The sequence below is a fragment of the Manacus vitellinus genome, unplaced genomic scaffold (assembly GCF_001715985.3).
Source record: "Manacus vitellinus isolate BGI_N305 unplaced genomic scaffold, ASM171598v3 scaffold_14_pilon, whole genome shotgun sequence".
Taxonomy (NCBI): domain Eukaryota; kingdom Metazoa; phylum Chordata; class Aves; order Passeriformes; family Pipridae; genus Manacus; species Manacus vitellinus.
Window position 1 is genome coordinate 7,124,189 of NW_021939063.1, and position 24,210 is coordinate 7,148,398.

At 40.5% G+C, this 24,210-nt stretch overlaps 1 protein-coding gene across 2 annotated transcripts in view; it reads right to left on the reverse strand.

The window, feature by feature from the left end:
• Window positions 1–20,253, reverse strand: part of ATXN7 (ataxin 7) — a 56,412-nt gene extending 36,159 nt beyond the window's left edge. For both annotated transcript variants that reach the window (XM_018068402.3, XM_025894686.2), the window contains exons 1-2: window positions 20,107–20,253; window positions 19,864–19,932 (exon numbers count right to left, since the gene is read on the reverse strand). In XM_018068402.3, coding sequence (XP_017923891.2) covers window positions 19,864–19,882 — 19 coding nt within the window. In that variant the 5' untranslated portion in view covers window positions 19,883–19,932; window positions 20,107–20,253. The remainder of the gene's footprint in view (window positions 1–19,863; window positions 19,933–20,106) is intronic.
• Between the last annotated feature and the right edge of the window lie 3,957 nt (window positions 20,254–24,210).

Sequence of the window (24,210 nt, forward strand, 5' to 3'; positions counted from 1 at the left end):
AACCTGATTTCAAAGGAAGCACGCACAAAACTCCAGCCAGATGGCACAAATCACTGTAAGAGATGATCTACCCCACAGTGGTCTCCTACAGCACTGATAACAGAGCAGAACCCCAACATAACTAGTGAGGGAGCAGTGAAGGTTAGAGGCCTAAATGCAATTCCTTTTGTTTTCTCACAGGAGGTAAAATAAACAATAGCTTTTTATTACCCAAGCATTTGTTTAAAATAGATACAATTAAATTATGTTAGAGAAACTCATAGGACCCTAAATAACACTTGAGTCTGAGCACGCTGAGCACTGCATAAACACACGAGACCAGCCCAAAAGGGCCACAAAGTAGGTACCAGTGGGCAAAAAGCAAAACCAATGCTTCATGGAGCCCTGCATATTAGCTTTAACAATGGCTTTGAAAATGTAAGGAGTGTGACACAAACAAGATCAGTTAAGACAACTGGAAGAGACCTGAATCCACACTTCCCAACCCAAGAACCTCATTCTTAGGCAGGTAGCACATCTTTAATGTGCTTTACAGTCATTAATTGAGTAGAGCAAGAGCAGGTTTCAGGGAAATCTTATTTCTGTGTTCCAACAGGGCAAACACCTCTGTGGCACTGTTATATGAATGACAAATTAGGCCATGCAAATATTAGAGAATAATACACAGAACAGTTTAACAAAACTCAAATAAGAAGTATGTACCAGGAGTAGGCAATGGATGCCTAATTTTCCTGTTTCCCCTCAACCATTTATGAAAGTTCACAAGCCTTGCAGTTGATACTCTAACGCCCAATACTTTATACTTGTTTCACTTCATGACATGCACGTTCTCTATTTAAAAGTCTAATGAAGTTTACAGTATTTCACCAGTGTCATTTCAATGCACTGTTCCCCTGAGTTTGAAGATTACTTTTTGAAATACTTCACTGCAAATATAAAGCCTATGCCTCTCAAGGAAGAGCCTAGCAACCATGATTCATATGTTCCTCTTCCAAAGCTGGGCTCATTTAACTCTCTCCATCTGGGAATATTTTTCAAGGTCAAACTAAAAATTTAAATCGAAACCTCAAACTTTCCATGTATTTTTCCATAAATTCAGTGTTTACATGGTATCAACATACAGATACTATTATAAGAGCTGCTAGTCACATTAATTCTAAACCTGCTTCATTTACCTTCATAATAAGAAACCTCTGAACATTGTGACCCCCAGAATTCACTTCTCCTTTCAAATGTAACTTTGTTTTTAAAAAGGTAACTTTAAATGATGCATTGCTGCACTTGTTTACAAAGACTAAAACAAGCCCATGCCATACACAATTCTGAGATAGTTGCATTACTTGTTGAGCATGTAATAAGGAAAATGCTTCTTATTTGGAAAAGGTCAATAGAGCACCATTTTCTAACAAAAAAAAGGAAAAACAATAATGGACCATCTGGCATACTGCACATTAAGTAACATGGAGCTCAGCATGTCCAATCTGAAAAACTTTCTAACACTGAGCTGCCATCTCCTCTTCTCTGAGACACACTGTGGAAACGCGTAAGTCATTGAGTAATTTCTTAGTATTTCCAGCATTCTCTTTCAGGACAGCTACACTAAAGAAATTCATGCTTGTGGTCATTAAAACTAACTGTGTACTCTCAACCTCATAATTCTATTACTTAACATCACACACAACAGAACACATAAAACAGCCTAAAACCTCCTCAGTTAGAGAAAAGGTCAGCAGTTTGCATTTATTTAGCCACTAGTTTCAGTGGCTATCACAGCTGTATATTTTTATTGGATTTTTTTTTAACCCCCACAATATATCAGATTTCCTACAAACCTTGTTGCCCCTTTTCAGACAGGGACCATTGCACAGTCCATTTATCCTAGTATGTAATAAGACAGCATCCCTTCTAGAAATGAAATATCACCAAAACCAGTGAGGTTAAGATCCTCTCCAGTACAGCAATCACTAGAAGAAGAGGGTAGAATGAATCCTAATCCTGGCTGCGTGCAGAGACCAGAACACGAGTTTCCTATTTTCCAGAAGCCTGTTTACTTCAACTGAAAAAAGGAGGAGAATGAAAACTGAATCAGAAGAAGAGAAAGCAAAACTACCGAGGGTAGAAGTGAAAGGGCAAAGAACAAACTATCAGAGTTACGGCAAACGAACAGAAAACTCGATCAAACTGCGACATGAATATGTAAAAGCTCAGCAGAAATATTTTTCATGCCAAAACACTGCTAATGTTCATTCTTCCTTATCCATTCCCAGCATAAACATCTGCTTATTAAGATTATTTTTTAAAGTCTCAGTCTGATTTATCACAAACATGTATGCGCTGCTCACCATTCAGTGTAATTTGACAATGGACACTGTACACTGATACCTGATGGGAACAGTAAAAGGTTTTGGCTACAGAGATCCTCCCACAGCATAGCACAACATGCCTTCAGCACAGCACCAACCTGGTTATACTCCCAGAATATTTTTAATCACTATAATTAATATTAGACACATTAAAACCATGATGCCCTAAACTATTAAATTCACACTCACAGCAGATATAACCCTTTATTATTTTTAACTGCCCCCCAAACACAGAATGTACTTTTCTTTTTACAAGAGTCTGATCCAAATCCACCTTAAGCAAATGTAACAACATTTATCAATTCACTAGCTTTTCCATTAAGAAATCAGGGAACTGTTTCAGAGGTACTATAAAAGGAAATTGTAAATAGATTCCATTATTTTGGAATGTTGCCAAAATCTAGATTGTTTGAACTATTTACTTCATGAACCAAGTAAGATCAAATAATGTCCACCAAGGGCTATCTTGAATACATTTGCTCTGTACTAGCTGTGTTTTCTCTTATAATTAGAAGAGAATCAATCTTGATCATACTAAGGTAAAAAATATGCAAGTACACTTTGTTTTAACTTGACTTAACTGGTAGACCTCTTTCTCTACAGGCATGGTTTTAACAGAACTATTGTTTAAGATAACACAACTCTAACATCTGAAAATTTTTTGAAAAGAGAAGGAAAAAAACCACAGCTGTAGTAACTTAAAAGTAGTTGACATCTTGAAGGAAAAGAAATTTTGTGACAACTCCCATAATTTGCTTGTAAAACATGCCCCATGTAATGTCAGATCCTGATAAAGTAATTAAAATATTTCTGTTGTTTTACCTTTTACGGCTGTGGAGAACATGAATGTCATTTAGTGTCTGAAAGCAAATAAAACCTTCCAAATTACTATTTTTAAGAGCTTGTGATCTGGGGGAGATGCACAAGGAGGGAGAAGGAAGGCATCTAACCAGCACTGAGGCCACAAACAGGTTGTACCAAACCCAGGCAGATTTCACACAGAAAGCTCAGTTCTGTCACCACCAAACTAATGACTTATAGTTGGCCAAAAAAGCTAAAATTATGCCAAGAAATCTGCACAGTGGGTCAGTCCTGCTGAATCTATTGCTGACTTTAGTTGTCAATAACAAGTAATCTTCAGGCACAAGGAGAATCTTAGCTGCAAACTGAGGCAGCTACAAACAGCACTGCAAGGTATTTAACTAACCTGGTTATCTTAAGTAAAGCTCCCATCTATTTTAAGTCACACAGGCCCTTATTTTAACTGATATGAATGTTTTATTAAAAAATTAAAGTGATCCAAGTTAGCGTCTCAAAACTTACCTTTCATACAAAAATATTTCACTTTCTGCAACTAAAATATTATTTTCTAAACAACATATATCCAAACTATTTTCCAGAAACACTCAAGTGCTTATCATTCATGAACACATGTGTTTTTGTGTACTTATCAATGCTGAAGTGAAATTAAACTACTGGCAATTTTTTTTACTGTGTACTATGCAAGACAATAATAAAAGGAGAATATTCCTAAACAGATACTGTGAACAAAATAACTAAACCATGGAGTACTCAGAGTGCTCCGGTTTACACAAATTTTAAAACAAAGTAAGAGATTCTAGCAAAACATGCATACTTCAGGGTTTTCTGCAAAATTTCCAGTAATGAACACTTAAGTATTAATAGAACACAAGTATTTTACGAACCATATGTGCAGGCATGACAAATTTGTGCCTGCAAAGAACACATGCATAATCAAACAAACCAAACATAAAATGATCAAATTTGCACACAGAAACACTGTTTTAAAAAATCTGTTTTCACAAGGTGCTCATGTTGCCTCATGCAAAAAAGCCTTTTAATACAAAACAAAACAAATGGGCATTCCCATACCTGAGCTGTTTCATTGAGGGAAGCATTGCTGAAGCGTTTTCTGCAAAGTTATCTAATTCTTAAAATCCTTGCCAACTGCATTCTCTACATTAAGTAACTTAAATTTTTTGCACATACAGTTTTGGAAGGAGGAGACATTTGAAAGGCACGGCTCTCCTTAGGTTCTGAACTTTGTTTCACTGTGCAGTTGCTGACTGATCAGGTGAAGGAAGGAACAGCTGAAAACTTGATTAAATGTTTTTACTGCATTTTCCACTTTGGCAAATATAGCAGTTACCCAGCATTTTATTGAAGTCCTAAGAATACTCAAACCTTAAAGTTTTGGCTCAGAGAAATGACTTTCACTTCAAGACTGAAAAACCCCACAATCTGGTTTAACTGGGCACAGGAGCTGCATTAGATTTGATCACTGTCATAAATCTCTACTAGGGTTAGAACACTTAATCTCTAAAAGTGGAATCCTCTCTGTCAGGTCTCCTTTCAAAACTCATGACAGTCTGTATTTCCAAAGCTACAGCTCTGTAGATTTTACTTTGCTTTCCCCAAATTCAAGGCAGAACCTTACCTGGTGAAAGGGACAAGGACGACCTACCTCTTTTCTGTGGGTTCAGTTGTGCTGCATTCCCAAAAGCCCATCCCCTGCATCATCCCCTGGAGTTACACCTCCAGCAAAAAGCTTTGCCATATGTTGCAGGCAGTAACACTGCTCTGTGCATACCCAAGCTGCAAATCCAAACAGCAATCCTTGTGCAAGGCTATGAGCACAGCAGTTCTCCTGGAGCCTTCTTTCCTCCCTCTCTCCATGAGGATGCAGAATGAAACACTGACAGTCTCCTGTTCTCTAAAATTTAACAGTTCTGGGAAGTGTCTGTATCATATCCAAGGATAAAAACTGAGCAGCAGATACCAAAGAGAAGTGTGTCATGCACACGTGCACCTGCAAGCCTAGCGTGCAGCTGGGAGTTCTAATTTTAGGCTCCCAAGATTTGAATGTTCCTGTAATTATATATAAAACATACTAAAGCAGACATCTAAGTATTTAGTTAAATTCTTTGTATATGAATTCATCTACACACATTTTTTTTTAAAATCTAACACAAAACACGTGTCAAATTGTTCAATCAAACTATTACACAGGTTTTCTAAGTTTATTATGAGAATAATCCATAATTTCAGTGAGCAATCTTACAGAAGATTGTCAATAGAAAGACAGGAGTAAATTTCTCAATGAAACACAAGTAGCATATTTTAATCTGCTGAGAAGCTTTTTAAGTCTCCCCCCACACACTGTATCCTGTTACATGAAGTTTTCATCAGCAATTTGAATGAAGTCAGTCATCTGCAAAACTATTCCCATTTACTGTTTAGCTTTCAGACCTAAAGCTATTTTAAATTTCTCCAAACAATTTATATAATATTATGCAAATGCTGAACATACAATTTGTCATGTAAGAAATCTTCATTCAAAGTCATGCATTATTTTTAGGTGACATGATCTCATCATGCCACTGCTGTATTTTGGGAAGGCCAACAAATTATTATTTATGTTCCTATGTAAAAAAAAAATAACCCAATCCTAAAATACCTTTAAGGAACCCTCAAAGATGAGTTGAGTTTTGCAACTACGACACAGAAATTAAACTGAATTCAGGGAATGAAAAACCTTGAATTTGCACAGTAAAATTAAAATCTGGACTAAGCTAATATGAAAGTGTATACAGAAACACTTCAGTTATTATGCAGAAAACCAGGGTCTATTGTGAGGGGGGAAAAATGTTCTGGATAAGCCACCAGTTAAACACAGCCTCAATTAAAATGAAATAAATCATCCGTAGAATAGTCTAAAATGTATGTCAAGTCATATAGCCTGAAGCACGCTACAATTATGAATTGTTTTAACATCAACAGGCTTGGCACTTTTCTTCTCTTTCACAAGCAGCACTCCGTGTACTCTGCAGCAGCTGTACTTTTGGAGTAGGAAAAAGGAAGTTTCTTTTATTTAAACCTAAACTCACAGTTTACACAAAACGGCTCATCGCAGCACAGGCATTTTGATACGTCGTGAGTGCAAATGGTGAACGTGCTCCAGGCGTCCCAGCCTCTCCCACCTCCCATCCAGACATGCTTTGGAGGGGAAAAAGAATTGGCATGTGTGGTTTCTGCTACTTTCCCTGTGCAACTGCCCATCTCCAGCCATAGGACTGGGTGCTGGCTGTGACTCAGTGCTCAGCAACTGAGGGAGTAGAACAGTAACAGACATTCACATACAGATTTACACTTTTTTTACTGGGAACTGGAGGAATACAATGTACCCATGACTACATCTTTTGTGGTATGAGAACACAACAAAATTTTGTAATAATAAAACACATCATGTTCCCTGCTACCTAAGACATGCACAGTGCTCACCCTCCAGCCTCTCCCCTCCTCTTCCCTGCTGACTGCAGCCCCAACTCCTGTGAGACAGCAGCATGTTCTTTAATGCAAAAAAAACACATCTCGGCACAAAGAATGCTCTGGTCACATCTGACATCATGCACCTGATATGCTGATTTGCTCTCTCAGGTATCCAAAAAAAAAAAAAAAAGGAAAATAAAACACAGGACCTGTCAACTGAATTGTATATCAATATTTTCTTTTATTAGGCAACCCAACTACCTAAAACCACCCCACCCGTGCCACTCCCATTCTCCATGCACTGGAACATCCACCTCAAAAATAAGACTGTTTCAATCATGCCTAATATAGCTATAACGAAACTGATGCCTCTTGATTTTCACATACTAACTTACACTTCTGCACCCCTCTCAATTTGGCAGGCACTATTAATTTTTCCATTAAAATTTATTTCCTTTGCTTTACAGATTTACTGGGAGTTGATCTGATACAATAAAAAAAATAATATGAGTTGCACAGCAACAGGCATATAAATGTACTATAGCAAAAAAAAGCCCAACAGTACTGTGATATTTAATAAGATTAAAAGACAAAGTGGAAAATAAAATGGTTTTGTTGTTATAGCAGTAAAAGAGCTAACCCACTTCTTATATATTTGAACACACATGTAGTTACACAAAGTATTTTGAACTCGGTTATTGCATACCTTTAAACAATGAAATATTACTATTTCAATTATCTAGCTGAGGAACTGGTAAACCTTAAAGTCTTTATGTCTCACAATTGATATATTCCAGCACACACAAAGCTATAGTCACCAGGGATTTCCTGCCAAGAGGGGATCCACCTGTTCAGAAGGGTTAGGCTTCAAACTAGTGCTAGCTGTCCTCTGACATACAGTTATAGGAATAAAAAAGGTAAGCACTGAAGGAAATCAGGTTACCCATTCACAGTATAAGGTCAGTAACTTCACTGCTGGCTGTTTGTGATACAACACAAACCCAGTTCAGCCTAAAAACTCTTCATGGAAGTTAATTTTTTTTTTGTTATGGAATACTGAATTCTTCTAAAGAAGAAATTTAGGTTTTGCCTTTGCACATCACCTCCCCTTTAGAATAAGCCCATTGCTATCCTTATTCCAAGATGTATTTCTTCACTGTTAGGAGTGATTCACCTTATTTTAGGAGCCCGCCTTCACAAAATCTTCCCGAATTCCATCTCCAAACATTACACATAGAACACACAGTATGTATACAGAATAAAGACTTTGAAAACACTGGGTGAACAAATCTGCACCAGGTATAATTCTTCTATATCTGGCACTAGTTCTCTACTACTGAAATCACCCATTTCACTCATAAGGTTGGGAAGGACTGCAACTTTTAATATTTTTAAATTAAGATGTATTAAAAAATGAAGCATCACTTAGATCATATTAGACATGCAGAAGCTCTGAAAGGATATGTTTTAAAGTAGTTTTTCTGCTCTTTCATGGTCTGGGCCTCTTTAACATAACCTGAACACCAGCCCACTTGAGATGTACACAGAAGGTAACACCTTCAGCAAAACAAAACAAAGCGAAAAGACAGAAGAATCTGCTTGGACTACTTTATGTTCTGATTATGCTGGTTTGGTCTAATTCACATTTTTGACAGATAATTCCTAAGACTGCTTTGCTCCTCTGGTCTCTCTGCAGATAACAGCACTCGAGACACTTGGGAAGAAAGGGTATTGGATATGTATGAATGGACCTAAATACAGAGTGGGAGGTGAAAAAAAGGCCAGCTAGGGAGCAAAATGCTCTTGGGAAAAAGTACTGAAATGGGTACCAGCTTTAATTTTTAGACATCTTGTGTCAAAAAAGGACATAAAAACAATAAACGTGATTATTTAAGCAGCAAGACAAAGTCATCCTTATGCAGATACAAGATTAGACATACTCAGAGCACAGCTGTGCAATGAGACACAGGCAAGTGGTGTCCTGCAGCCCTCAGAACCCCACGGACCTCAAGTGGTGGTCTGATGCATCATGTTGCAAGAGGAGACCTGTCTGCAAAGGACATGTCAGGGAAGACATGGAGCCAGTTTTAAGGAACAGCCACAGCAAAGAACACAGAGTTGGTATTTTAAAAAGGCATGCAAAAGGACATTTCAGAGCACCAGTTAACTGCCCCTGGATGATTCAGGATGGCAACAGTAAGTAAGATTAAATAGGTATCAGGAATTTGAAAGGTAAACAGGATCCTTTGATATTATAATAAATTTGTAGAGTTTACCATCCCCTAGTACACTGAAAACAAATAATGCATCCACCTTCCTAAAGCAGCCAAAAGATAACTACTGCAAACATATCTAGGATAACAAAACCACGGTTTACAACAGAAGCAGATCCTTTGCCAGACCCAGCAGTTGCACGCACATGAATTTTAGGACCTAGGCTGGGATCTTCGGCTCAAACCCGCTCGGAGACTATGGCAATCTCTAGTGGTGCCTATCCAGGGTAGGCAGGAAGCCAGAGCCACTGCTGCCAAACTTGTTGAGCCAGTCCTCCCAGTGCTGCCCCACAATGCACCGCTTTGTGTTTGGAAATTGCTCAAAAGCTTTTGCTTCCAGCAACAGTGTGGAGCACTTGGGGAAAGATGCCAAAGGAGTCCAAGAAAGGGTATGGCTGGGCCACCATAGGAGTAGGGACACCCCAACCGCTCCTGTCAGTCAGTGACATCACCCTGAATCACTGTGATGACACCACGCTTCCTGTGAGACCTCGGTCACAACTCTACTCACACGACTGCAGGGAAACTCCTGGGATGATTAAATTATAAATAAAACTGATGATGCTGCATCTTACCATTGTGTCTCCCCATTCTACAACGAAGAGCACCATCTATCCAGGCTGTGATTTTGACCTTTCCTGGGAGAGAGGTCTTTCTTCACATTGTTGTGGTTGTCCACAGCAATTCTGCATGGCGTCAGCAGGAGGACAGAGAATTGCAGTGTTGCACAGAGAACCCCTTTTGCATCCCAAGCAGTTGTAAACAAGCCTCAGATGAGACACGTTGACAGCGCACTGAAGATTTTACTCCTGTGCTCTACCTACTCTGCGGATAAAAATAGTATTCTTATCTCCAAGGCTATCAAGCTAGCGCTTCAGATCATTAAATTCAGGCCACAAAAACAACAGAAGATACTTGCAAGTTTTATTCCAGCAAATGTCACAGTGGTCTGTGCCCCTCCATTTCAGGGCACAAGCTGAGAGTCAGGCAGAACCAAAAGGAAATTTCCTAAACAAAGACTGATGCATTTCGGACTTCTCCAAACACCCCATGGAAACAGTGGTGGTTGGAGGCACAGCACACCAGGCACAGCAAACTGAGTCAGCTGGATGTTAAAGCAGGTTCTAGAGAAGAAATATCAGACAAGAAGAGGGCTCTGCCCAGCTTAGATACAAAACATAATCAAATCGTAGCAGGTACGGTTTAGACACTGATATTTCCCCCAGAGTCTCATAACACAACTGGTAGTAGAAGTCTTCCTTCAATCACTGAGCCACAAAAAACCCACAGAATTTAGGACAAAAATTTGCAATCTATTATACACACTGACTTTGGTAGGCAATGCAGATATATTGAATTTGGCTCAAAACTTCTCTATAAATTACAAACTACAGTGTGGAAGAGAAGCTCCTTAACAAGCAGGATTTCTAGACAGATGATTTGGGTAACACAACTTTCACAGAAATGAAAAACAAAATTGCTTTTGAGAATTCATCTTTAAGTACTTTTATGAAGTAAAAGCTGCCTATCAGGAAATTAATTTAGGCCTTTCCTCTCAAATACTTCCATTTAGTACCAGCAAGAGCAGGACGACTGCCATCTCTGTTCGCAGAGCAGAACAGACACGTTCAAACGCAGATTCTATGTTTTAAAAAACAAATTATCTGAACATCCTAAACCTCAAAATTATATTCCTCACAAAGCAAAGCCCAGCAAAGCTTTCTTTCTAGCTGTCAGAGGCAAGTAAAACACTCCTTTAATACATTTCTAGAGTCATTCTAACTGAACAGGAACAAAACAGATGATTTTAACATTTTTTGGGAAAAGTGGGAAAATTCATGGGAAGATTTATTATTTTGAAAATAATTCACTTTCCAAATTATTTTACGTGGCTGTCTCAATAATCCAACACCCACACTGTCTGACTATTGGGAACACTTTCTGTTCCTTTGACACATCCATCAAAAATATGGCCGGTTATCCCAAATCTTCGCAGCGTTTGAGGCCTCTGGATACTCCACATGACTATGGATTTGTTCTGAAGGGATAAAAATATTTGGTATGGCATACATTTATGTATACTGTATAAATGATGCCTCTCTCTCCTTTTGCCATCATTTGCAATAGCACTCCAGTAAGAGATAAATGATGCTGTAACTCTTCTTCAGCAGAGTAACCCAAATTCAAATGGTATTTTCTCCAGCTTACAGAGTTACTGGGAAGCACCTTAGCAATGTTAGAGAAACTTTTGATTTCTATTACCTGGCTTCCTGACATAACTAATTACTAAAAATAATTTTTTAAAAAAATATTAGTACTTTAAATTATATAAACTAGTTCTTACTTGCTGTTTAGTTTTCACAATACACCACTTATAACTGATCCTGATTTACACTGCAGTTATTCACTGATACAACATCTCTAACACTCAAAGATAACCAAGATACAAGATCTACTATGCTATACAATTTTGTAGGTAGACATGTAAAAATCATATCACATTCACTCTGAAAAGATACACAATCAAACACAGCCAAAGGGATTCGAGGATTACCAGACCAAATATGTGATGGAAAATCATATTCTTTACGCAGCCACCACCTTGTTTTGGAAACAACTTTACAGTTAGAATACAACTGTTATTTCACAAAGCAGAGACGGAGGAGCTGCTTAATCCAGCATTACTAGGAGGGGAAAAAAAAAAAAAGAAAAAACGATTGTAGAACCACACCCTAGGTGTAAACTGATACAGATTTTCTTCTGTATTTTTGCCTGAAACAATAGCCAGAGGGTGTAATTTAGGCTATGCACACCTTGACAAAGCCATGGCTATAATATCTAGGGACTGACAATTAAATGTTTGCATAGTGAAGTACTTCTCTGCTGTCTGTCTGATCGTGAGGTTGTAGTGAACGTGGCTGTCTTCTCTCTCACCACTGAGCACCATAACCTGGTCCTGCGTCCTCCCTCCAGTCACAAGTAAAACCCTTGCTGACTTCAGTGGCTCACACCACCACCTCACGTCCCCAGGTAACACTTAATAAACCAATTTGCCTACTGACAACATCTACTACACCATTTATGCAGTCAGTGAAGAAAACTGTAGACAGAAAACTGAGTTTATGGAGGATAAAATACAACATAATTTGATGTTCATGGAAAACAAACATCCAAACATCCAATTTACTGTGCATTCACTATATGACCTGATTTTCAAATTTAACTCATTAAAGCTTCTACACTTCATTTTAATGCAAGCAGCTATAGGACTTCCAGGCGTGAAAGTGCCCAACCAACTTTCTTGCAGATAAAACCGTGAGAGCTCTAGATTTCAGAACCAAAGCACACAACACGGGCTTACAATCTCAAAACTGGTCCCTACTGGATTTTAACCCTTCAGTTCCTTTGTATACATTTTCTCAGTGCCAGTTGAGAACGCTGCATTTTCTGTTGCACTGCAGTCGATGAAAGATTCAAGTCTTGCTTAGCAACAGAAGAGCAGATCAAGAACACTGCGTAAGTTTTCTGCCTGTTATAATTTCCCCAGAAGAGAAGGGAGGCATAACCAATGATCTCTTTCACCTTGTATTATCAATGAAGTTTGCCTATGGGCTATGCCAAAGCTATTGGAAGTGGAAATCAGGGTGGGGGGGAGCTGGTAAATAAACAATCTTTCTCATGGGAAAACAGGTTACCACAAACCATCCTATTCCACAAGGGCTGATGAGCAGCGTTTACACACAAGTAACTGAGCATTTGAGTATTTCTAATCTACCTGAGCCAATAACCCAGGATATTTACCATCATGGTGACCATTTCTAAAGGTAGCAATCACAACTCCAAGCAATGTGGGAGCAGCTGTGTGTGTAGTTTACTTTGATGAAGTCATATCCTGTCATACCCCGTAGTATCTGGGATTACCACGAGTATCTGACTTGCCATGAGAATCAGTCCAAGAGCCACAGCATCACCAGTCCTGGCTCACAGCTGCACAGGCAAGGACAGCTTTTGACTGTGCAAAGCCTTCTAGCAATGAGAACACAGATTACAACAAATTCATTGCTTTCCATGACAACTGTTTTTACAGTCATACTATTTGCTCCATTATACTTTGAATTTTCTTTGTCAGATTTTAACACTCGTTGCTAAAAAACTTGAAGTGTAATACAAAGCTCTATTCACCTCTGTGCTGTCACCTACACTGTAAGAATGTCTAGGAAATAACACTGAGTATCATACATATGGGGAAGTTCCACAGCAGTGGTGATTTCATTTATTACACAGGAAGAGAAACAATTTTTAAGCATCTTAGCTATTATTTAGACTACTTAATTACAAGTCAAACATTATAAGGGTTTGTGAAAGATACAATCTTTTCTCTCTTGTAAGCAATAAGAGATCACACCTATCCCCAGCCGACCTTTGGCAGTTACAGCTACAGTCTGGGCATAGCCAGGAGAGGTGTAAGAACTGGATAGATTTGCCTTTATAGATCCACTGCAATGGAAGAAATAGCTTTTAAAATAGTTACCTTAGAGAGAGTAATCTGCATCCTCTTAACCCAATTTATTTAAAAGTATCCTTCACTAAGCCTTTTTGTCTTTCCTGCTCTACTTAGAAGATAATGTTACCAACTCGTGAGAAAGTCACATTTCTACATATTTATTGCACTGTTCTTCTGTTACTGAGCATTTGTTGTTAAATATAGCACAGAAACTATACAAAAAGCAATCTTTAACCAAGTATTATCAAGATATCACCTCTTCTGCACAGGGATAACCTAGCTAATCACACATACCACTTAAGAAGCATTAGATAACAGTGAATTCCCGACTGTTACATATGTGTATAGACAACTATTTCAAAAGGTTCTTATTAAAAGAAAATATCCTGCCTTCTCACATATTATGGATAGACCGAGGCAGTTTTGTGGCTGCAGTTCCAGTGACAGTCTCCAAGGCCTTGCAATATCACACTAATATGGTAATATCTAAAACCTGCAAAGTATCTTTAAAGCATATGAGATGACACAGTTCTAACTTGCAGTCTAACATCACAATATTCTATTTATAACATCTGACTCATCTCGTCAGAAATAATTAAATATTGTAAACAGAACTTGGATTTAAGGAGAAAAAAATAACAAGAAGAAAATGAGAGTCATTCACTGCAAAGAATTTCAAAAGTAGCATCCTTTCAAATTGCATGTTTTTCAAGCAATCTCATAAAATCTCCGCAATTTTCTTACACAGTTCAATGCAATTTTAAAGTCTCCTTGTAATTGTTTTACGATAACCAGCCCACAGATCCTTAAAACTTGTTGTGTAAATAGTCAATTAAAATGCAATGAAATGAAGAAGAGATTTATCTGATTACAGACTGTGAAGAGCTATGCAGAATGTCAAAAAAGAAGCATGGCACTTTGTACTGCTACCTTAAAATATTTATTTCAATCTATTAAAAATTCTCACAGTGTATTTGCAGGCAGTCAAGGACTATGGAGCCCTCTAAGCATCTCTGACATGATTTAACACAAGAAAAATCAACTCAATTGAGCACTTCCCAAGGCTGAATAAAAACAAATTTAAATTTGAAATAGGATGCTGTCTCTTACTTGTATTTACAACTTAATATTGAAACAGAAGTTTCACCACCACTTTAATTATTTATTGAACCTGCTACTGGGAAAATTCTAGACCTTGGGCTTCTAGTGAGCCTTTCTGGCCCAGTCCTGGATTTCACTGCTCAACCCTGCCCAGCAAGGGCTCGAGAAGAACGAGAGTTCATTGCATAGCTCTTAGTACCATCACAGCTCTGGTAACTTCCATTAATAGCAATTAATATAATCAAATCTCAAAGCTTCTGCTGAATGCCCTAGAGGTTCATGGAGTCTTTTATTTTTATCCCCAGGACATATTAACTGTCAAAGACCAGAAGTTCAACTGTTATCAGGTGACACGATGCCGAACAGAATTTGCTCCCACCTGCTCTCCTGACTGATTGTACTGTCACAAAGTCTTCTGGAGAGTTTTCTGAAGGTGCCTACCAAAAGCTGACAATCTGCATTCCTACAGAAAATTAAACACTTGCTTTATTAAGACAGAATAGCCTAAAAACTGTAAGACTGGTACCACACGATGTCACCCCACAGCCAGCACCAGTTCTGACTCGTGATACTGCTGAGCAACACTGACCATCACCCAACTAACTCAGCCTCTGGTAAAGTAACCGCCTCCTCTGCATCTCCCCTCATGACCAGATCATCCCAAATAGCTCAGTTACATCCAGAGAGCAACCACAAACTTCCTTGGGATTCTAAGAAGCACCAAGTACAAACAGAACAAATCACTGGCAGACTGTATGGAAGCTGTAAGGGTGGCCAAGACCACTTTTCAGCAAAGATTCAACTATCTTGATCAATGACAATTGATCAAATTCAGCTCAAGACCCAAGTTACACATGTTCTGTCCTCCTACAGTCTGTTGCCAGTTAACTATAAGCCACGGTGAAGTGTTTGAAACAGGCAGCACCAAAGGATTCACCTCTCAAAGGATGCAACACGCAAAAATCAAACTAAAAAAAGGGACTCTGTCTGTGTAACTGAAAGAATGAGATGCTTAAGCTCTAGTAAAGACACCCCATGGTTACAGAATGCACTGGATAAGCTATTAAAACCAAATCAAACCCAAACAATTTTAAATTGTCTAACCAAATCCCTCTTCTGCTCCCCATGCTTTTATTTTCCCCTCTGAGACACTATATAGTTTCCTTTTTTATAATTTTTATCATTTTAGATATTTAAAAATTATTTTATGAGTCAATATAAGAATCTAACAGACTCTTACCCCAACCACTTCAAAAGGGTTGTACAGATTAATAAGTAAAAATGCATGTAGTGATGATGCACATGAGTTCTTTCTCTCTGTCTCTCCAATGCAGACTTGGGAGTGGTGGTGGTTTGGTTTTTTTAGGGGTTTTTTTGGGGGGGGATTGCTGTTTTTGTTTTATTTAAAACAGCACATATAACTGGTAGCAACTGGAAATTTTCTGTGAGGAGAGTCAGAATTTCTTGGGGGGAGAGAAGGTTAGGCCCCCAGCCCCAATAAACAACTTTAGGCCTCACTGTTTCTATCCAGAGCTTCTCTGCTCTTCCACAGAGCAAGACGAGCCAAACTGTTGTCAAATTTTGTAAGAAGCAAAAGTTCACTCTGTTGAAGCCTGTCAAAGTTACCACGCATGAACTCTACACTTACACACACAGTTCTATTTAGAGATCTTCTTCACAACAACAGCCAGAAAAATTTTTAAAAGCAAACTAAATTCAGCATGAGTTAGCCAGAATCCCCTGAAAAACTGTTTTATTAAGTGATTAAAGTTTGATACTAAGAATCCATTTTTTTCAAACTAAACAGTATCAGATACTACAGACACATCAACCTCCTTTCAAGATCTGCTACATCTCCAAGATCAACTGAATGTATAAAAACATTTTGGCTGCATCTGATTGCACACACTCCCACTATCACACAAACAAGTTTGAAAGATGCACTTCAGCAAAGTTACTTTTCAAAATAAGGAAAATGCATGAAGAGGATGAGATTTTTGCCTCGCTGTTTCAAAGTGCATTTACAGATTATAATGCAACGTGCTATCCTTGCTTCATCACAGCACAAACTGTGTGGCAGGGGAATCATACCTCTAGCTGGTTCACAAGCTCTAATTAATTGACTGGAGGAGCCAAAAGATTGTCAAGTCAATTACATATGAAAATAACTAATAAGCACAATTGATTCTAACATGTTCTTATATTGATAGGATTGCTCAGCACAAGAAGATATCAGTGTACAAAATCAAAGTAAATTTTAAGGGTTACTTTAAAGTAAAATCTTCCCATGATGATTTCTCATTTCCATTTTCTGGGGATTTTCTATAACAAGAGCAACCCAAGTCCATTGGGTCCATACCTTATTCCTGCAACTCTGATTTCTACATCAAAGTTCAGTGTGGACTGTTCCTGTCCCAAAAAGCAACATGTAAGAAAGTATCCAATGAGTTTCTTACTTTGATGAAGGTCTGTGAGGATCCCAGCAGGAATGACTGCATATTATGGATTAGCAGAACAGAAAGCTTATAAGAGCCGTGAAAAATAAACAGGGAAGTAAGTAACGGAGACAAACACTGGGAGTTTGGGAAGCCCAAATTCAAATTCTAGTTCTTACTTTGACATGAGCTTCATTATGAAAAGGAGGGCTGGATGTAGAAAAAAGTGTTTGAGACTATGAACTAATTTTAGTTTCCTGATCCCTGTGTGGAAGTACCATCACTGACAGGTATTAAGGACTCATCAGGCTTCACAACCACCAGCATGCTGAGAGAGGAGCTGCCTGATCAGCAAATAGGAAATGCCAGCGACAAAGGTGTGTCTGGAACCCTGCCTCTCTCCACTGCTTGCAAATGTTGCCCCGGAATTACACAGTTATGTCCTTTATTCCTTTAAAAGAATAACAGGCATCATTCTTTTCCTTTAAAGCAAAACAAAAGGAGAAGCTGGCAGTGTTAAGCCTCTTCTTTAATACAGTGTTACAACAACAGGAACACTCACTCTTCATTCAGGAGACTAAGACTCCACTGCCTGTGAGGCTGAAATCCACCTCTTGCCACCAGGCAAGATGGGGCCATTCCCATCAGAGGATGCAGAGAAACAGCATGTGGGAAAAGAAACAGCTCCCACCCATATCCCAGTGGGTACACAGGCCAGTGGGAGCCTGACAGTTGTTAAATAAAGAAAATGGTTCTTGGTTTTGAACCCAATTCTAATATGTGGGCTGTAAAGTCATGTTCCTTCCCTCGCTCCCTCTCCAGGCCATGAATATTTAATTCTTTTATGCAAACTGGAAGAGTTGCAATGCAAGGTTAAATTAGCCTAAATAACCTTGAAATCCTTTTGTGAAGTTGGGCCTCTGAGTCAACTCCCAATCGGTAGAGAAGTAGCTTTCTTAGACAAGGAGTTCTGTTGTTAGTTGTATTTAAAATACTGTGTGGTACCATGACAAAAATTTTGAGGTTAGAGTGGATTTAACAAAACTTATACTTTTGGTTCACCTTTCTGTGTTAAGAACCAAGGTTTACTCAGTCCAATAAATGTTTGTTCCTCGACTTTGAAGGCAAAATTCTTCCTGGGAAAACAAATCAGTTAGAGGATTTTCGAAGTTTTATTTGATAACACAATACATATATATGCTGGCATGTTTTGCTACTCCTCTAGTTCCTTAAGTTAATTTAAACTTAATTAATACCACTGCAGCTTTATTTTGTAGTAGGCTGAGCTCCCTAGAGACCAGCTACAGGTATACACCAAGTCAGTGTCTCATTCGTATGTTATAAAGCAACTAAAATAAATAGACTTCTGGAAGCCTGACAGAGCTACTAAGTTTCACTTTTAATTCTCAAAGTTTTTTATGGCCTTCCTTCAACTCATAACCCTACAAACCATTCACACAGTTCGAGTCAATGTGGAAAAGTTGTGTCTCAGTGACCAGCCTATGCAAAAACAGTTTCATGATCTCTCTCCAGAGGGGAAAAAAAAATAAGATAGATTAGTCTTTACCCTGCCAGCTAATCGTTAAAATCTGGAAACCTTAGATGCTTGCATTTTAAGAAGCAGAAATAAGAGCAAATGTTTGAAAATCCTTATTAGTAAAATCTTTACTATGATAACGTGCATGCTTATTGTTGTAAATGCTCTTTTAGCACTGTTACATTGGAACTTGGCAATGAAGTAATAAAGTGATTTTTCACATGCCTAAGAACTTACAGATACACTCAAAAGACGGCAAAATGACCCAAGTGAATGTGAATGCTGCAGCACAGCTGCCTATTGCATCTTTCTTCCCAGTCAGTGACCATTGACTCTGATCCTAGAAATTGATTTTTCCCAAATTTTAGCAACATAGGGAATTCTACAAAAAATAGCCATTTTGATTCAGCCTCAGTATGGATCACTGCCTCCCAGTCTAACTAGCCTGTGCCACCTTGCTTTAGGTCTTATTTGCTGTTTGTAGCTCGAAAGTCGATAAGTGCTGAATCAGATCACCTCCTAAGGTCCCCGGCAAGTCCCGCCTCCTGTGATTGTAAACCATGTTTACAAACTCAGTCTTCCATTTCTAACATCAAACATCTAGCATCAAACAAATGACTCTGGTCTAACTGTTCTAGTGTCTAAAACAGCTGGGCCTCCTCTCCAGCACACCTCTCAGACAGTCCAAGGGAACCAAGTACCAACAATATTAAGACAATTTTAGAACCTTTCTCTGCTACAAAATAATTGTTAAACTAGAAAAACAAACAAAAATTAACATCACAAATCAGACTCATTCCCTTCTTTTTTTCCACTGCCTGTTAGAAAGTAACCAATAAACTACAGCTTTCATTCATCATCTGCTTACAACTCCAAGTTGTTACTCTCGCAACAAACTAGGCCTTAATGGGCTTTTGCTAATCACAGGTGAAAGGTCACTCTCATTTAGCAGTGCACCAAGCAATAAACATAACATGTTGACATGACAGAGGAAGGGATTGATATTCAAATGCTGACATGGATTATACCAAGAATCAAAATATATTAATTCGAGAGAAGATATTATCAGTATTGGCCACACATCTTCTTTAGGACTATTTATAGGCTAAAAAAAAAAAGAAGAGATCCATACAGAAATACAGTAAAGACAATAAGTAACCTATGTCCTAACTCGTAGTTTGAGATTACGTATTAATTTAATAGCAATGCTAATAACACCAGTCACTGACAGGCCACAGTCCCAAATCCAAAGCTATAGGATCAGAGTTATCTTTCTCTTTTCCATGCAGGTCCCTCCTGCAACTAGTTATGAGCAGGAAAACTTCTCTGTACGCTTTTCTTAAGAATGAATTGCACTCACCTTCTCGGCAAAGTCGCATTGCTTCTCGGTTTCTTCCATATTCCTTGAAACTTTCTTCTAATGCTGTTCCTGGAACCAAAAAAGCCACAAGACAAGATCTCAACCCGTGCTGAAGTCGCAGGGGAGGGCTGTTGACCTGTAGCCCGTTCCCCCGTGGGCACACACCGGGCAGTAAACACGGGATCGCAGTGCCCGAGGTCTCCCGGCGCGGGGGAGCCGCTGTCAGCGCCGGGGATGCCTCACCTGCGGCGGGAGCTCCCCGCCCCACGCCCCAGCTGAATCCAGGGCAAGAGGTGTCGTGCTCCGGGGACCGGATCCGACCTCCCCGCACCGTGTCCCGGATTACAGGAACTGGGGCAAGCGCTGCCCGCTCCGCGCCGCTCCCGAGCCCGGCCGGGGGCGCGCACCGGGCAACGAATGTCGGGGGGGAGGAACCGACCCAACCTCCCCGCCGGGCCCCGCACCCGCCGCGCCGTCTCCGGGCCGCGCCCGGGCACCACACGCACCCCGCGGGGCGCGCTGGGACGGCCGGGGGGGGCGGCGCGGCGGCAACCTCATCCGTCGTTCCCGTAAGTTTTAGCAGCCATAGGACCCATGCTCCAGGGCTGCCCCAGCATGCCTCGGCTGGGCAGGACTGCGCTCCCCGACGGCCGCCATTTGCCGCTGCGGTGGCGGCGGGGCCGTCGCCGCCTCCCGGCCTCCTCCGCCTCCCTCCCATCGCCGGGCGGGGCGCCGCTGCCCGCTGCCTGGCGGGGCCGCCGCGCTGCTCCTCTGACCGCACCCGCGGCCCCGCCGAACATTCTTTCCGCGCTCACAAATGTAACGAGAAAAGTCAGCGGCCCCGCTAAGGGCGCGCGCTTCTCTTTAAGGCGGCGGCGCCGCGCCGCTGTCACGGCGCGCCCCGCTCCGCTCTCCCTCGTCTCCACCCGCCGGGAGCCTGCGGCTCCTGCGGCAGCGCCGACTCACCTCTGCGGTCGGCCCGGGGGGCAGCGCCCGGTGCCCATTATTGTCGCGGGGAGCCTGCCCCTTCCTCTTCACCGTGTAGTGAGCCGCTGGGTTTGCGCCAACAAAGCGTGGAGGGAGCCGGGGTAGGGCTACGCCGCCCGCCAGGCGAGCCCCGGCTCCATGGGCCGCCCTCGCTCCCTTGGACACCGCGGCCCCGCGACCCTACCAAAAAAACGGCCGCATCACAACCCCGCTGGCACCCGCTGCCCGGGAAGGGGGCGGCGGGAGGCGACCGCGGCGGGCGGGGCGGGATGGGCGCCCGCGCCCTCCCCGCCGGTCCAACCTTAAACCTCGGCGCTCTTAAAGGCAGCGGCGAGCAGAAACTCGCTCCGGCGTGCGCGTCCCACCCACCGCCGCTCCCTCCTCCATACCTCCCCTCCCTCCCTCCCTCCTTTCCAGCCTTTCCCTCCCTCTCCTCCTCGCCCCGGGCAGGAGGGGGGGACACCGAGCGAGTTTCCTGCTCGCTGCTGCCCTCGTTATACCCGTAACCTGTCTCCCGAGGGGAGGGTCTTGTCATTGTTATTCCACATTTCTTCTTAAACAGCTTTTTTTTTTCCCCCCCTAAACTTTGGGATGACGTCGAGCGGTGTTAAAAGCGAGGATTAAAGGATGCTGTCGTGCCTGACGACTCACAGTAACAAAGTTTAAGCGTTGGAAAAACCAAGTTGTTTGATTAAAAAAAAAAAATCTGGGTTTGGAATTCATTTATTATAGGGTTTTCTCTCCACTAAAATATTCAAGTACCAATGTAAAATTAAACTCTCAGGTCACAATCTGCAAAGATTTCTGGCCATGCTTGATGCCACTGTCAGTAAAACACCCTTGATGAACAGCTAAAAACATGTAAATCTTATGTGCTGCCTCCTCTATAGGTGAGCTCGAGAGCATGGGACTGGCACCATCAGTGGAACTGCTCACAGATCTCATATTTTGTCTGGTATGTGCAAAACCAGACAGCAGAAATCAGAACTGTAAATAAATTGTTTTAAAATACACAGTCCCAGTCCTGCAGGGGTGTATATACATGCAGGCTTAGCTAATTTTCGTTTTCTATTTTTCATTTAAAGTGTGGGACTATACAAGCTAGAGCTGTTTCTTTCCAAATTTATGTATGTAAAAGATCTATAAATTCAAGCTCATCATACCATAGTCAGATGGGATGGGATAGGCTGTAATTATAAGAATAGTTTCAGTGTTCCACCCAACTGATAATTTATGTCACACTCTGAATGTATCTCATAAAACTGCAGATCTAACACAGAACAGCTAGAGTGATTTTCCTCTCCTCTTGATCACTGCAAGTCTAACTTAACTCCTTAATAAAAGGCCAACACCATAAAATTTAGATAAAGAGAGCAACTGTGACTTCTGCTGTAGACATTTGTAGCAGGATTAATTATCAAAGGCCATCAACTTCTAAGATGGGCCCTGATCTTTCAGACAGTTACACCGGCTCTTTGCTGCACTGTAGCTTCGAAAAACTCTTCAACTTAGTCTGAACATGAGTAAAGGTGTTCATGGTACCAGAGTCTAAAGATAACTGATGAATGGAAGGCATTATTGTTTGATTAATTATCAATTAGAATACTTTATAATATAGAAAACTACTTAGAATTAAAGCTGAGAACATCACTAGAAAAAAAATGTCCATCAGGTGCTAAACAATTTCTGAACAGAACCTCAGCTTTTTTTTGTGGTACAGAAGCTGAATGGGGAAAAAAAATAACCTATGATTGATTTCTTTTAAGCTTAGTTCTTCAAGTGCTTCACAAATGCAGCCTAAGATAACATCCATAGCTGAATTCAGACTCCAGCTATAGGATAAAGCAAGTTACAGATAGGTCTATATTCTCTGTGTCAAATATTCTTGTTTATATTACAAACTTCATTCATGCGGGTCCTTTGTCCTGGAGAAAGTCATCAGAAAGCTGCCTCAGCTGCAGTTTGAAAAAGAATCCTTTATATGTCCAAGTGTCGACCAAATCCATAAAGGCTTTTTTTTTTTTTTTTTACAAAAACATAGAGCAAATATAGTGAAGAGTCACCAAACAGAGCCACAGAATACCATCCCTTATCCTTTAACAGTGACAGAGTTGACCATGGCATATTAATTTAATGTTCACACATCACATGATTCTTTTCTTTAAACATTACCAATATATGTATGTCAAATCATGCAAAAGCAAAATGGCTTAATTTGGCAAAATTACATTGATTAGCTAATTACTTTAACAAACCAATAAATAATCAACTTTTCAGTTTCTGAAGTTGACACTCATCAAGTTACTCAGAAATGCCTCTTGATTCAAAAGTGCCAGCCACACAGGTAAAGTACATGCCACTGTTATTTCATACAGCTTTGATTACCCCCTTTCTGGCTCTTCTCTGTTCTTTCAATCTGGTTGTTGCATTTTCTTTCCCTCCCTCAATCACAGCTTTTCTTTCTTTCCCATATATTCCCACTCAAGATCTAATTCTGCAGTCTGGGCCTCGGGCTGTCCTTTAGTAAACCTTCCGCTACTGAAATATTTCCCCACTGTTCGTGAGTACATCAGTATTCCAGCAGAGGGAGGGAAGTGGCAGCAGAAGGACTGGTTCATCAGTTCAGTGCACAAGACCAATTAGTCAGAGAGCAAGAATAGGGGCAGATGAAAAACTGATTTTACAAGCACTGGAAGTGGCGAGAACTTTCTTTTCCCACAAGCTCACCGGGCTGAATATGTGTTTGGGTTCTTTCAAGCACACAAGTTCGATTTCCTTAAATTGTTTCCATAATGCTATACATGGATGCATTGATTATTTTAGGCTAAAAAAGGGAAAACGCTGAAAATCCATCATGTTACAAGGAGATCAGAATTGAAAACACATGTACAAGCTGTAGACTTTAACAGAGGTGAGTGTTACAGATCTGAGACATCCAGTCAGGAGTGGAGTCATCCAAAACTCCCGTGGCGGTCAGTGGAGAGCCAGGGATACTTTTGGGATCAGTTTGGTCCCTCCTGATGCAAAACACTTTTTCAAGAAACCCTTCTCTTCCCACTGACCACAGAAGTAGTCAAGGATGTCTATGCACATAAATTAGTCACCTGCATTAGGCATCCAGAATTAAGTGGGGTGAATTAAGTGGTCAGGAGCAGGAAGAACACTGGAGTATGGAAAGCACTGCCTAAAAGCCAATGGTTCTCTTTAAGAGAACAAAAAGGAGCCCAGAAACGCCACCAATTCTAAGGACTTAGCTGGGGAAGCAAAATAGCCCCAGCAGTAGCACTGGGACTAAGACAGTGTGTGAAAAACCATAGACTGCTCATACCTGTGAATGAGAACAGGTATTTGGAGAACAGA